Consider the following 15,271-nt stretch of genomic DNA (forward strand, 5'->3'; position numbering starts at 1 on the left):
CACCACGGGTGGTGTCACGAACCATTCATATAAACTTTAACACCATTAACATCACCGCCATTGATATTTGGCGCCCAGGGCCACGGACTGGGTCACCGCTGCTGTGACACATTCCCACCTTGACACCGGCCCGGTACCGAGTACCCCGCTGCCCTGGGTGAAGCCCGCGGGGGCGACCCAGACCAATCAGCAATCCTGTGGATCTCCGGAGGTAGAAGCTGGCCCAACTTCAAAACAGAATGATAAAACAATTTTTAGAACAAGAGAAACAAAATTCTGCATGAGATCGGTGGGGCAGACACCCGGGACTCGCACAGTCGAACTCTGCCGCCAGTGCGGACTTCTCAGCCCCGTGCTGTTACCGGTCAGCTGCTGGATGAGGCCTCGGTAACGTCCAGCACATGATCAGTTGTCTGTTCCTATAGCTGCTGTGATCGCGGTCTGATACCACCGGGCCCCTCCAGTAACCCTCGGCACCGCCTCTGTACGGCCTGACCGGGCAGTTACGCCTTACACCTGCAGGTTGTACCGAGTCTCCCGTGCTGCATTGGCCATGAACGTGCAGTCAGTGCTACTAATGGGAAGGAAGCGGTTCATACAGAGTCCATCACCATGTAGCGCGCTCCCCCTACCGTGCACAGTGCGTCACTGCACACCAGAGCTCCGTAGTTAGCACAGCACACACGTAGCGCCCCGCCTCCGGGTGAAGCAGCGGGCGCCCTCTCCTCCATGTCCACTGCGGGAGAGGAGAGATGACGTCACATGAAAGCTGCCGGGCGGCTTTGGCTCTTTGAAGCTGCTCGGTGCACACGGAGCTGAGGGCGTGTCTGTAGTAGTGCGCGTCCTGGCAGCGTGGGCGGGGCACGCCTTTAGGCACTGGGTGGGCGGAGTCGCAATCGCGCCGCCCCGAGTGATGCAGGTACGCGGACGCGCAGGGCTTGGGAGCGCGCACTGTGCTCGGTGTTCGCTCGTCTGATTTTGTTCCGTGGTCGCTCTTGGCTGCAGTTTCTCAGAGAAGGGAAGGGGCTGCGGAGCGAGTGTCCTCCAGGGATGCTGGGAAGGGGGACTCGGTGAGAAGGTGAGGGATGGCGGCTTGGGCTCCCCCGGGATTGGGTGTCCGGATCACCCGGGGGCTGCTGGCGGTCTCCATCTATCTCATCCTCGGCCAGGAGCCGGCTGGAGCTGCAAGGACTGCAGGTGAGAGTGGCGGGCCCGAGCCGGCCGGGGGTGGGCTGCTGCACGGGACAGATGGCCACATACAATGCCCGGTGCTACTGCCCGCAGACTGCTGATGGCCCCTGGGCGCTGCTAGTCCTGAGTGGTGGTGGCAGCTTGGTGCCCAGTTGTACAGCAGCGTGCCATGGGGCAGCTCCTCATCTACACTGGCAAGCTGTTGCACGCATTTCCATCCAGGATCTCTGCATAGACTTTACCATTGCCCTCCTGGCACAAATGCCCCATACAGACACATGCAGATTGGCACCATCGGGGTCCATAGCGGTGCCCCATACAGACACATGCTGATTGGCACCATCGGGGTCCATAGCGGTGCCCCATACACACATGCTGATTGGCACCATCGGGGTCCATAGCGGTGCCCCATACACACATGCTGATTGGCACCATCGGGGTCCATAGCGGTGCCCCATACACACATGCTGATTGGCACCATCGGGGTCCATAGCGGTGCCCCATACACACATGCTGATTGGCACCATCGGGGTCCATAGCGGTGCCCCATACACACATGCTGATTGGCACCATCGGGGTCCATAGCGGTGCCCCATACACACATGCTGATTGGCACCATCGGGGTCCATAGCGGTGCCCCATACACACATGCTGATTGGCACCATCGGGGTCCATAGCGGTGCCCCACACACACATACATGCTGACTGGCACCATCTGGGTCCAGAGCGGTACCCCATACAAAGATACATGCTGACTGGCACCATCTGGGTCCATAGTGGTACCCCATACAAAGATACATGCTGACTGGCACCATCTGGGTCCATAGCGGTACCCCATACAAAGATACATGCTGAATGGGTGCCCCAGCCTCCTTCCTAGATGTACCCCATACACACACATACATGCTGACTGGCTCCTTCTGGGCCCCTGGCCTCCCTCCTAGCGGTACTCCATACACACACATGCTGACTGGCACCATCTGGGCCCCCGGCCTCCCTCCTAGTGGTACCCCATACTCACATACATGCTGACTGGCACCATCTGGGCCCCCGGCCTCCCTCCTAGCGGTACCCCATACACACACACATGCTGACTGGCACCATCTGGGCCCCCGGCCTCCCTCCTAGCGGTACCCCATACACACATACATGCTGACTGGCACCATCTGGGCCCCTGGCCTCCCTCCTAGCGGTACTCCATACACACACACACACGCTGACTGGCTCCATCTGGGCCCCTGGCCTCCCTCCTAGCGGTACCCCATACACACATACATGCTGACTGGCACCATCTGGGCCCCTGGCCTCCCTCCTAGCGGTACTCCATACACACACACACACGCTGACTGGCACCATCTGGGCCCCCGGCCTCCCTCCTAGCGGTACCCCATACACACATACATGCTGACTGGCACCATCTGGGCCCCTGGCCTCCCTCCTAGCGGTACTCCATACACACACACACGCTGACTGGCTCCATCTGGGCCCCTGGCCTCCCTCCTAGCGGTACTCCATACACACACATGCTGACTGGGTGGCACCATCTGAGTCCCCGGACTCCCTCCTAGCGGTACTCCATACACACACATGCTGACTGGCACCATCTGGGCCCCCGGCCTCCCTCCTAGTGGTACCCCATACTCACATACATACTGACTGGCACCATCTGGGCCCCCGGCCTCCCTCCTAGCGGTACCCCATACACACATACATGCTGACTGGCACCATCTGGGCCCCCGGCCTCCCTCCTAGCGGTACCCCATACACACATACATGCTGACTGGCACCATCTGGGCCCCTGGCCTCCCTCCTAGCGGTACTCCATACACACACACACGCTGACTGGCTCCATCTGGGCCCCTGGCCTCCCTCCTAGCGGTACTCCATACACACACACACGCTGACTGGCTCCATCTGGGCCCCCGGCCTCCCTCCTAGCGGTACTCCATACACACACATGCTGACTGGCACCATCTGGGCCCCCGGCCTCCCTCCTAGTGGTACCCCATACTCACATACATGCTGACTGGCACCATCTGGGCCCCCGGCCTCCCTCCTAGCGGTACCCCATACACACATACATGCTGACTGGCACCATCTGGGCCCCCGGCCTCCCTCGTAGTGGATGGGATTAGATTTCTACACAGAAGATAAGGATCTTCCAACCTGCCCTACTAATCATAAATTCCATCTTTATTCCTTCCTAAGCATTTTTCTGTGAATCGCCCAATCAGCGGCACATAGGAGCCGCGCACCAGTGTGTACCCGTAGTATATACACATGCAATGGAATCCACATGTCTGTAATGCTCCCAGGAGCAGCTCTCACATATGCTGTACCCCAGCAATTCCTATTTCTGTGACTTCTAGGACTGGTGGAAGCCCTGTGTCCGCCGCTCTGTGTGCTCCGTGCTCGGCCATGTTCATGGATTGCTCTAAACACTCATGCCAGGCTTATCGGTGCTGTCATTTTTCCAATGTGATTTTTGATACTTTTGCCTTTTCCCCCCATTTCTGACAGTTGCGTGCTATAAAGGCGCTGCCCATGAATCGCAGGACTACGTGTAACACCCATAATTTTACATTCAGTAGATGTGGAATATTTGTCCTTTTCTGTGTAATTACCCTTTCATTACAGACGCAACTGATTTTCTTAAGGCACTGATGTGTAAACATTGGACTAAAGTACATGCTTAATAATTCATGGAAAATTCACATATTTGTGCGGTAATTCCTCATATTTGCCGGCGAGCTGCTCAGAATGCTGATGAGGACGGCGGCACATAACGCCGAGCCTCAGGATTATGCACCCACAGAATCAGTTTGGTAACAAAGGAGAGAAAAACAAAACGGAGCCATACATTGCGTCTAATAGGAGCCATATGCAGCGTTGCTGATGTTTGTGGTTTTCTCCTGTGATTGTGATGTGGTGGATCTCCGGCTGCGGATACGTCTGGAATTGAATTCAGTGTTTCTAGTGATGGGAAGTACATGCTGGTGCTGCAGAAACATGTTGGCTGTCCTAATGACTATTTTGGATCTCGTCAGCCTAAAGTATAGTAACGGACCACTATCATTTCCTTTATAACCATTAGATGGGCCGCTGGATACAACGCTCGCCTTGGTATCTGTCAGGTGACAGTAGGGTGATAGATCTGTGCAGAGTATTAGTCAGCATGGCGCTTTGAAACTTTAAAGAGTAAAAAGCTTTGATGTCTTTAGCTACAAATCCGACATCAATTCTCATTCTCTGATCTGAGAAGTGGAAAAAATGCCTTGGAGCTTCTGTGGGTGACGGTACTCTTTGTTGACATAGATTTGATACAGTGTCTGCCAGTCATTTGCCACATGTTGCGCCAAGCTGAGTATTTTAGGGTACGTTCCCACGTTCAGGACTTTCTGCGGTTTGGACGCTGCGTATTTCTGCAACATCAATAATGCAGCGGCCAGATGTTACAGCATAGTGGATGGGATTTCTAGAAAACCCATGCCCAATATGCGTGTATGTGTGCTCGCGGACCACCCGTGGACACTGACGTGCGGCACATCTTTTAGATCCGCAGCATGTCAATTTCTCTTGGAAAGACGCTAATCTTTGTAACGGAAATGTCCACAATAGAATGTATTGGATGCGGTAAATCCGCCCAGTTCAGTGAACATATGCGAATTTACCTGCGTTGAATAGAAGGCAGCGAAAATACGCTGCATCCAAAATGCTGCTACGTCCAGATCATGGGCACATACCCATAGGGTATTGCGAACATCCAATTTGGAATGGATTTCGTACCAGAGTCTGAACTGAATTGAACAACAATCCTCATCCTGTGCGTGTAAGTGGGATTTCTGCAGCTCTGTCCACAAGTATTAGACCCTGTTCACTGTGCATTTCTAGAGCGTCTGAGGTGGTTCCAGACTACATTCCTGTACCCCTCTAAAAAGACGTACACTTTAAGAGAAAAGCACAAGCCGAGTCATAGCAGTTTATGGCACCGTCAAGGGTTCGGTTTAATCCCATTTTTGAGGGAATCAGATGTAACCCACAAACAGGCCCTTAGACACTTTCTGCACAAATTTGTCATGCCACGATCCCAAAATTTGCAACTGAAATAAATGGCATGCTACTATTTTCCGGTGCATTCAGCATGGAAAAGCCAAGAATTTGTGCCATTGAATGACAGTGGGGCTAATTCTCAAGTGGGTCTGCAGTAATGCAAACTCTAAATCCTCAGCAAATTTCTAGCTGGAATCTGAGGGGCAGGATTTCAATCTCAATTGTGTACGTAAATCTTACCAGGAAAGGTGATTCTCATCCCTTCAAGAGAAGTTCATATTTATCCCTGTTCCATGCCCATTTTAAGTACCAATGGTAGACTTATAACTGTGAACTATTGTGCCATCCTCCTGGTGATGATTAAAGAAACCCTGCCATTACGTTCTTTATTCATTAAATGTGCATGTAGTGTGAGTGTATGAATATACTTTCCACTGTTCCTCCAGTGTCCAGTGCCATTCTCCTCAGTGACATCACCACTCTTCAGACTAGCCAGCTCACTGTGTACCTGTTTATGAGCCGGAAGTCTTTTTAGTCCATGGAGCTTTGTTCTGATGATCCTTGGGCTTACATAAAATTCACGCAGAACACAGTTTGACCCGGAGAGTCTGAAGCTCGGTAAAGTCACTTAGAAGCAGAGCAGAATGGTGCCGGACACAGGAGAGAGCAGCGGTAGGCGAGTATATTAATATTCTTACGCTACATTACATACATATTTAATTAATAAAACAACTTAATGGGATTTAAACCTTGGTATAGGGTTCTGTTAGTGCTAATCTCAGTAAGTTTGAGTTCAGGCTGTCGTTAATGAAACTTTTACATATTTCGCTTATCCTAACTTGGACCTCCCATAATGAGGCTAGCCTAGACAACTTCCCTACATGAGGATAGCCTGCACACCCCTCACCCCCCTCTATCGTGAGGATAGCCTGGACAAAACCGTTGTGGAGAAGGCCTGGTCAACCTTTCAACCCCATCATTAGGCTAGCCTGGACACCCCCACCCCTCCATCCCATCCTGAGGAAAGCTTGGACACCCCATCCCCCCTCTATTGTGAGGATAGCCTGGACAAAACCACTGTGAGGATAACCTGGTCAACCTTTCCACGCCAATCTTGAGGGTAGCCTGGACACCCCTCCCCCATCATGAGGGTAGCCTGGACAGCCCACCCCCTACATGAGGATAGCCTGGACACCCCTTCCCCCTATCGTGAGGATATCCTTGACAAAACCATTGTGGGGATAGCCTGGTCAACCTTTCCACCTCCCTATCATCAATCATCAGGCTAGCCTGGACACCCTACCCCCATCCTGAGGATAGCCTGGACACCCTACCCCCATGGTGAAGATAGCCTGGACATCCCACCCCCATCCTGAGGATAGCCTGTACTGCCAGTCACTCTGTGTAGTATTACATGTCCTGTATAAATGTGTGATTAGCTGTTGTGACCTTATACTGAATGGACATTGTTCTACACTATACAGATGAATTTCTGTGTGATTCTTCGCTGGATATTACAGGTGATGTTCTGCATGAAATCCTGAATAGTCCTTATCTCTCCTTGTAGTATTAGTGTCCAGTGTGTGATATTGGAAATGACTGGTTTCTATGGAAACTATGCATCTATTTTACATGCTCAGTGTCTTATGGACGATGATGGTGTTCTCTGTGTTTCTGGCCAGCAGGTCCGCCTTGCATCCAGTAACTCTGTGGTGACACGCTTTCTGAAATAAATGGAGTTTTACTCCGTATTCTGCCTTAGTTTGAAGACATTCAAATGGCTTTTACACCATGGGCTCCCTTTAGTGGAAATACTGCATAAAAAGAAAGGGTGAAATCTACATTAGGCCTGTTTCACACATCAGTTTTTTCTGTCCGTTAAAATCCGCTAAAATGGCGGACAACGGATCCGTTGCTGTACTGACCACAACGTTTGCCACCGGACTGTTGTTTTAACGGATCCGGCGAAGGAAGAATTTTAAAGGAACCTCCGCCCGGAGAGGGGAGAGAGAGACAGTTTTTTTTTTTTTTTTTACAGACGCCAGAACTGAGTTTAGGGTTAAATTTCCGACACAGGCATTTCTCCCAGGTATGCGCAATAGAAAATGCGGATCCGGCCGGGGAAAAAAACGTTTCATTGTCGGTCCTGTCCGCTCAGCGGATGGCAAAATCTTGGCGGATCCGTAAAAAAACGGATCGAACGGATAACCATCCGTCAAGATCCGCCGTTAATACAAGTCAATGGGGAAAAAAACGGATCTGCAAAGAAAAATGGCGGATCTGTTTTTTTTTGCAAAACGTCGGATTTTGACCGATGGGGAAAAACGGATGTGTGAAACAGGCCTTAAAAGGATTGTCCCCCTTCAGAAATTTGGCATGGCCCAAGCGGGTGAGGTCTCTGATAGCTGCAGCGCTGTCATGTTTTGACGACAGTGGACATCGGGAGCTGCGGTGGGCACTCCGTGCTGGACCTTCCCGGGCAGGATAAGTAAAGCATAGTGTCCCCCCTCCACCAACATTCCTTGGGGTATGTGCACACTGTGTCTGCTGTGGAGCCCACCTGGGGAAGCAGAATAGGCCTGTGCACTGCGATTTGCAAACCACTTGTTGTGCATCTGAGTCATTTTGAGCTTCTTTTCACAGCTTCAGGCAAGAAGCAACACAAAAGACTTGGAAAAAGAATGTTCTCCTCTCGCAAATGTCTACTGCACCTACGAGATGTGGTGTGTACATTCCCTTATCGGACAATCATTTCTGTAAGGGGACATGCCCTTTAAATTGTCAGATCTGCTGCTTGCACTGGATAGTTTTGCAGCCTGTGCGTGAGATTAATGAGAATCACATACTCCTCGCCACTACTATATAACACCGCTGATTTTTCAGGTAATCTCGCTGGTCACACTAACGTTTGACTGTTTGCAAATTATTTATGTCTACTTCCGGACTTCAAGAAGCAGGATGATATTTTGGTATAATGTGGTGGCTTTTCAGTAAGGTCCTTGTTCTGTCCTGGGCTATAAATGAGATGTACTTTGCCTTCTGTGGCTAATTAAGGTGAATAGCCAGAATTCTTGGTATTGGTTAGTACAGACTGTACATTTTTGTAATGACATGGATGTGTGTCGTACCGTATACTGGATACTGCTGTATGCCTTGGTTCCTCTTGAGAGAGTAAAGCAGCCGCTGCTCATCTAGACTGTTTTCCCCTAGATGCGCACTTTCCCCCCTCATCTGGACTCTTGCAGCACTTTACCCCTAGATGCGCACTTTCCCCCCCCTCATCTGGACTCTTGCAGCGCTTTACCCCTAGATGCGCACTTCCCCCCCCTCATCTGGACTCTTGCAGCGCTTTACCCCTAGATGCGCACTTTCCCCCCCTCATCTGGACTCTCACAGCACTTTCCCCCCTCATCTTGACTTACTGCAGTTTACCCCTAGATGCGCACTCCCCGCCCCCCCCCCCTCATCTGGACTCTTGCAGTGGTTTACCCCTAGATGCGCAATTTCCACCCTCATCTGGACACTTGCGGTGGTTTACCCTTAGATGCGCACTTTCCCCCCTCATCTGGACTCTTGCAGTGGTTTACCCCTAGATGCACACTTTCCACCACTCATCTGGACTCCTGCAGCGGTTTACCCCTAGATGCGCACTTTCCCCCCTCATCTGGACTCTTGCAGTGGTTTACCCCTAGATGCGCACTTTCCCCCCTCATCTGGACTCTTGCAGTGGTTTACCCCTAGATGCACACTTTCCACCCCTCATCTGGACTCTTCAGCGGTTTACCCCAGGATGAGCACTCCCCCCCCCCCCCCCCCCCCCCTCATCTTCATCACCAGTGGAGTTATAAATCTGATATTCCATCGGTATCATAACTGTGCTCGGACGGTGTTACCAGTGTAATGGGTGAATCTAGTGGAAGGCTAATGAATTCTGATGTGACCTTTTTAAACCATGATTGGACACCATGGCTTGTGTTATCATTAATCTTTGCTAAGCTTCTTGCAGATAGAGGGATCTCATGTAAATTGAGCCCTTTAAGTAACATTCCTCGTTAAACCATCCCGTAAATGGTAATTAAACCTTTCTTCAGTGAATCCTTTCTATATAAAGTCTCATGGCTCGTTGATACGAAGCATTTATTGTTCAATTAGGTCATGCTAACGAAGCAGTTTTACAGGATTTTTCTTTGTCAAAAGCAGCGGATACGAAAATGGAGGAAAATGTAATGTGGATTGTTACAAAGTACAGCTCTATTCAGTGCGGATTTTGTTTCATACTGTGGAAATGTCACTGACTTCTTGATCTTGTTGCTTTTTTTTGGGTCTGTTGGTCACATGTGGCAGTTTTATTGCAGATTTTTTTGTGATTTAGGGAACTCATCAGAGGGTTTTGAGTTGCAACCCACTACCTGTTAGATTGCCCACTGTGCTTTGTAAAAGTGCACTGATTTTCCCAGGTAGAATCAGTATCTTTAACTTGCAGGACGGGTAGAGATATAATGTCCCTTTAGAATTAATTTGCTCTACCAAAGGGGAGGAGGAGGTGAGATGAGAATCATAGTCCTTGCCCCAAATCTGCAAGATCTGCTCATTCTGGCTTGTGGGGGGGCAGGGTGCAGCACCCAAAGGTGAGGCACAAATTAAGCTGGGACACCCATCTCTACAGTGCATGAGCCCGGACTGTAAAAAAAAAATAGCGCAAGCACACTGTTTTGACTACTTTTTGAGACGGCGTACACTCACCAGGGATGTCAAGTCTGATTGGATGAGTTTCGTGCTAGGATGTGACTTCAAGAAGCTCCGCATCCTTGACTTTAGTGAGGCCAGCGTCATGTTGCCCACATTTCACGGTCTATCTATGGGCCGCGATTTCCAGACTGGCCCTTGGGGTCTCCTGAATGGAATAACCTCTTAAGCAGTTATAAAGCTGTTGCGTTTGGGCCTGTCCATAAACGGACCGTGAAATCTGGATGTGTGACGTCTGTTTCTATAGCACAGTAGGTGATCTAGCAAGTAGTAATAGCAGTTTACAGAGAAACTTTTTTTTTTAAATAACCCCTTGAATCTAAAAATGGGTGTAGCTTGGACTGAATGTGGCAAAGGTAAACTCATCAAAATTTACCTCCCTAATTTACTCCAGTCCCTGACTAGAGTAACGGGTGCACTTCATTCATTAAGAAGTGTGCATCTATTAATGTAAAAGGAACCATTCAGATGTACGGGTTGTATCTATCTATGGTGCTATTCACATGTCCTTTTTTTTATGGATCGTTTGTGCAAAACACACAGAGAATTCTCTTTTTTTTCTGGTATCACTGATGAAAAGGTCCAATTGAAGTCTACGGGTCCGTGAAAAGCAGGTGCAGCACCCGGATTGCGTCTATGTGCTGTCTGTGTTTAATATTAGAAAGGATTAGAGAAAACATGTAGTTGAAAACCTTATTTAAAACAACGAACCTAGTTCTTACGTGCAGCACGGAGAGGTTCCAGACACGCTATGGTGGGCATTGACGTATTTAGTGTGGTGGTACGGGTAATGGGCTCTATTCTCCTCATCAGCACTTTTTTTTTGTGTTTTAAATGTATAGGAAAATAAACCTTCCCCCTCCCAGGCATATGTATTTCCCTCGAGGCTGCCATTTAACTAAAGCTTTGTTCTCTAGCTCATTGCGTTACTGATGGAATTGCAGGGAAAGTGGAGGAGCCTTAATAAATAAATAGTCAGGCGTTTAAAAGCTGTAAACTGTGCTGAGTGGTATAATCTCAATTGAAGTGGGCACTGTAATTAATTTATTGTGACGGAAGTAAACCCCGCGCTCACCAGCTTGCAATAACACATTTTCTAGGCTGTAGTGTTGGGCAAATAGTTGTGAATAATTGATAATGAATCCTGGAAATATTGGTTCTGCTAACACTTGAATGTCTTCTGCTTGTAGGATATTCTGCAGGTACCAACCATTTTTGCATGTTCTTTCATTAGGGAGGAGATGAGCTGCTTGTTCCAGAGAAAACCGCATGGATTCGGTCAAGTTTTAATTTAACCCTATGTTGCTTTGCATCCGGCAAGATGTCATTAGATTTTTTTTGGTGGATCACCACTAAAGGGTTCGTGCACACAACCGATTATCAGACGGGTGCTATCCATGGATTTTACAGATAACACTCGTACCAGTGATATTTTATGGGGCTGTGCACTTGTCCAATTTTTACCTTGGACTAAGTGGTCCTAGTAAAAAATCATAAACCTGTCTGATTATGATCCAAGTGCCAGATAAAAAACGGCATTGCAAGGCTGAAAAACGTCAGACTGCACCCAGATGACCTCCTGAGCGCAGTCCGATTTTCATGGACTGACAGAATAGAGAGAGCTATAAACTTTTTTTTTTTTTTTCTTTTCTTCACCTTTGAGAAAAACTGATGCCACTCTAATCAGAATAATCGGACCGTTTGGAGAGAAAACGGTCGTGTGGACCTACCCGGTTTTGTCAGGATACGATAGAAATATCCAATGCCTTTGACTGTCGTTAGAACATTCAGCTCTGGCAAAAATTAAGAGACCACTGCACAGTTTTATAAACATCAGCTTCTCTACATGTCTGACAGCCATTCCATTCCAGTGTCAGTTGAATTCCAACCAGAGTATACCTCATTCTACTTAATGTGCTTCTGATTAGGTGATCACCTCAACCAAATCTCATTTAACGAAGGAAAGTATAAAAAATCCTGCTGTGGTGTTCACAATCCTCTTGCAATAGAACAAGCTGGATGGCAAAACAAGTGCTAGTAATATCCAAAAAGTAAGAGGAATGAAAAAATAACTTTAAATCATGCCAAAGGAGTTGAGAAAAAGGACTCAATTCTGGCTTTACTAGCAGAGGGATACAGTGAGCGTCATGTTGCCTCCATCCTTAAAATTTCTAAGACGGCAGTCCATTACAACAAGGTCAAGCAGCAGACATTGGGGACAACAAAGCTACAAACTAGCAGAGGGCGAAAACGACTCTCCACTGACCGGGATGACCATCATCTTATTCGAATGTCACTGAGCAACCGCAGGATGACATCAAGTGACCTTCAAAAAGAATGGCAAATGGCAGCTGGGATGAAGTGCACGGCAAGAACAGTTTGTAACAGGCTCCTAGAGGCAGGGCTCAAGTCATGTAAAGCTAGGAAAAAGCCTTTCATCAATGAGAAGCAAAGGAGATCCAGGCTGAAGTTTGCCAAAGACCATAAGGATTGGATTATAGAGGACTGGAGTAAGGTAATCTCTGTTTAGTCTAATTTTCAGCTTTGCCCAATGCCTGGTCGTCTAATGGTTAGACGGAGACCTGGAGAGGCGTACAAGGCACAGTGTTTTGCACTCACTGTGAAATTTGGTGGAGGATCGGTGATGATCTGGGGATGCTTCAGCAAGGCTGGAATTGGGCAGGTTAATCTTTGCGAAGGACGTATGAATCAAGCCGCATACAAGGTTATCCTGGAAAAACAGTTGATTCCTTCTGATCAGGCAATGTTCCCCAACTCTGAGGACTGTTTTTTCCAGCAGGACAATGTGCCATGCCGCACAGCTAGGTCAATCAATGCGTGGATGAAGGACCACCACATCAAATTCCTGTCATGGCCAGCCCAATCTCCAGACCTGAACCCCATTGAAAACCTCTGGAATGTAATCAAGTGGAAGATGGATAGTCACAAGCCATCAAACAAAGAACTGCTTACATTTTGTACCAGGAGTGGCATAAGGTCACCCAAAAGCAGTGTGAAAGACTGGTGGAAAGCATACCAAGACGCATGAAAGCCGTGATTAACAATCATGGTTATTCCACAAAATATTGATTTCTGAACTCTTCCTGAGGTAAAACATTAGTATTGTTTCTAAATGATTATGAACTTGTTTTCTTAGAATTATTTGAGGTCTGCAAGCACTGCATTTTTTTTTGTTATTTTGACCATTTCTCATTTTCTGAAAATAAATACAAAATTTAGTGCTTGGAAATTTGAAGACATGGTTATACCTATAAAGAGAAAAATCAGAAAAACTGAAAATTTTGCAGTGATCTCTTAATTTTTGCCAGAGCGGTATATAATTTGGATATTCCCTAAACTCTTAATTTTATATAAAATTATATACGGGTAAAATCGCAAAGTGCTTGTAGATAAAGCGTTCTGTGCTCAAGAACAAAGGGCTTATCTTATTCTACATTTTACTGCCCATTGACTAGGTTACCCGCCATCTCTGCGTTCTATCAGCAGGGACTGGTTCCCTAGGATAAGTGCGTGCACTTGCATGCTTCTTGCTCTAGCGCTGCTCTGATCCGGCCGGCTCCTCCGATGCTCTGCTAGCACGCTCCAAGAGTGCACGGTTTGCGCCAGCAGCTCAACCATATTGATGATCCAAACTGTCAATCACCAGGGGCTAATTGCCCCCTGGGGAGCAGGAAGGCGGGGCGGGGGGGGGGGGGCAGTGTGCTCCTGAAGAAAACAGAGCTGAACCCTATAGGTAAAAATGTGATAGGATTTGGTCATATTTCATTTATTTTGTATATTTGGTGGTCCCGATATGCTGCGCATTATATGGAAGCAGTGGCAAATGCCCAACACTGGCCCCTATTTAGTGCGTACGTCATGTTCTCTTTATAACATGCCATAGAGTGAGTGACAGATGACACCATGGCAGCCATTACGGCATCCGTGACGGATCCTTCGTGAAAAGTTCGATACCTAAGCATTTACGTTGGTTGCGCTGTCGTGACTGCCTTGTGTTTTTCTTTTTTTTTTTCCCTTTTGTGTCTTTATGAAAATCAAATATATTTGAATAAGACTTTCCTTTTATTTTTACTTTTTTTTACCGCTTCTATTGCTTGAAGTACTCAGATAATGGTAGATTTGCCTACAGTTACAAAGCGAGCAGGCAGCGGGATTTAAATCCAGTTCTCTACTTCAAAGACAGTGTGACTGCTCTCCTTACCTGCAGCACCAGGAGAATATGAGATAATCTCTTAATTTGAAGTATCTATCATCCAAAAGCCAGTCGTCTTATGTGTAAGACTCTGAGCGGTGTATTCCGTCCTGCTCTGCTTTTGTGATCGGCGGCAGAGCTCTAAAGCTGCGCTGCACCTGATGTTCCGTACGTCTGCCTTTCTGACAGGAGGAGGCCACTTTACAGCTTAGGCCTCTTTCACACTTCAGTTTTTTACAATCAGTCACAATCCGCCAGGTTTTGAAAAAAACGGATCCTCAATTTTTTTTTGAGGATCCGTTTTGTTCCCCCATTGACTTCCATTAATGGCGGATTGTGACGGATTGCCGTCCGTTGCATCCGTTTTTTTTGAGGATCCGCCAAAAGTTGCTGTCCGTCTCCATCCTCAAAGATTTCAAAACGGAGCTTGCAACGTTTTTTTCTCTGGCGGATCCTCCAAACACTCATTTAACCCGAAATTCTTTCTGGGTGCTGGATGAAAAGGAAAAAAAAAAAAAAATTGGTCTCTCTCTCTCTCTCTCTCTCTCTCTCTCTTCCATTAAATTTCCTCATTTTCAGGATCCGTCTGAAAACAGATCCTGTGCCATCCGTTCACATCAGTTGACAACGGATCCGCTTGTCTGACTTTTTGGCGGATTTGAACTGATGCAAAAAACTGAAGTGTGAAAGAGGCCTTAGGAAACAACGTTTGGACTACGTATGAACGCGGAGTCCGTGGCCAAGTTGACATCTTGTTCCCATAAGCAGCCATTTCCTAATTTTAAACATTTTTTTTTAGACTAATGATTTTGGTCGATTTGCAGATTATCCATTACATAACATGTACGGTATTAGCAGGATCATGGGGCTTTAGGATTATCTTGAATCAGACAAAAATTAATTTCATTGATTCACTCAATGCCGCCTATTGGCTGGAGGGTCATAGATTGAAAAAACTCGAATGGAGTGGAACTTTTCAATGTACTGGTGTGTGAAAAATTTGGCATGCGGTTGTTGTGACACGAGACCCACCTTCTTTCGAACATGAAGAGGAAATCCGCGGTGAGCTGC

At 47.8% G+C, this 15,271-nt stretch overlaps 1 protein-coding gene across 10 annotated transcripts in view; it reads left to right on the forward strand.

The window, feature by feature from the left end:
• Positions 1 to 929: 929 nt before the first annotated feature.
• Positions 930 to 15,271, forward strand: part of NEO1 (neogenin 1) — a 185,079-nt gene continuing 170,737 nt past the window's right edge. For 6 of the 10 annotated variants that reach the window (XM_073579450.1, XM_073579454.1, XM_073579453.1 and 3 more), the window contains exon 1: positions 931 to 1,197. In XM_073579450.1, the coding sequence (XP_073435551.1) occupies positions 1,086 to 1,197 (112 nt within the window). In that variant the 5' untranslated portion in view covers positions 931 to 1,085. Of the gene's footprint in view, positions 1,198 to 15,271 lie in introns of all 10 variants that reach the window. The other 4 variants (XM_073579448.1, XM_073579449.1, XM_073579456.1 and 1 more) reach the window with 1 other exon arrangement.

This window comes from Dendrobates tinctorius, unplaced genomic scaffold (genome assembly GCF_039654945.1).
Source record: "Dendrobates tinctorius isolate UK_male_01 unplaced genomic scaffold, ASM3965494v1 ptg000062l, whole genome shotgun sequence".
In the NCBI taxonomy this organism is placed as follows: Eukaryota; Metazoa; Chordata; class Amphibia; order Anura; family Dendrobatidae; genus Dendrobates; species Dendrobates tinctorius.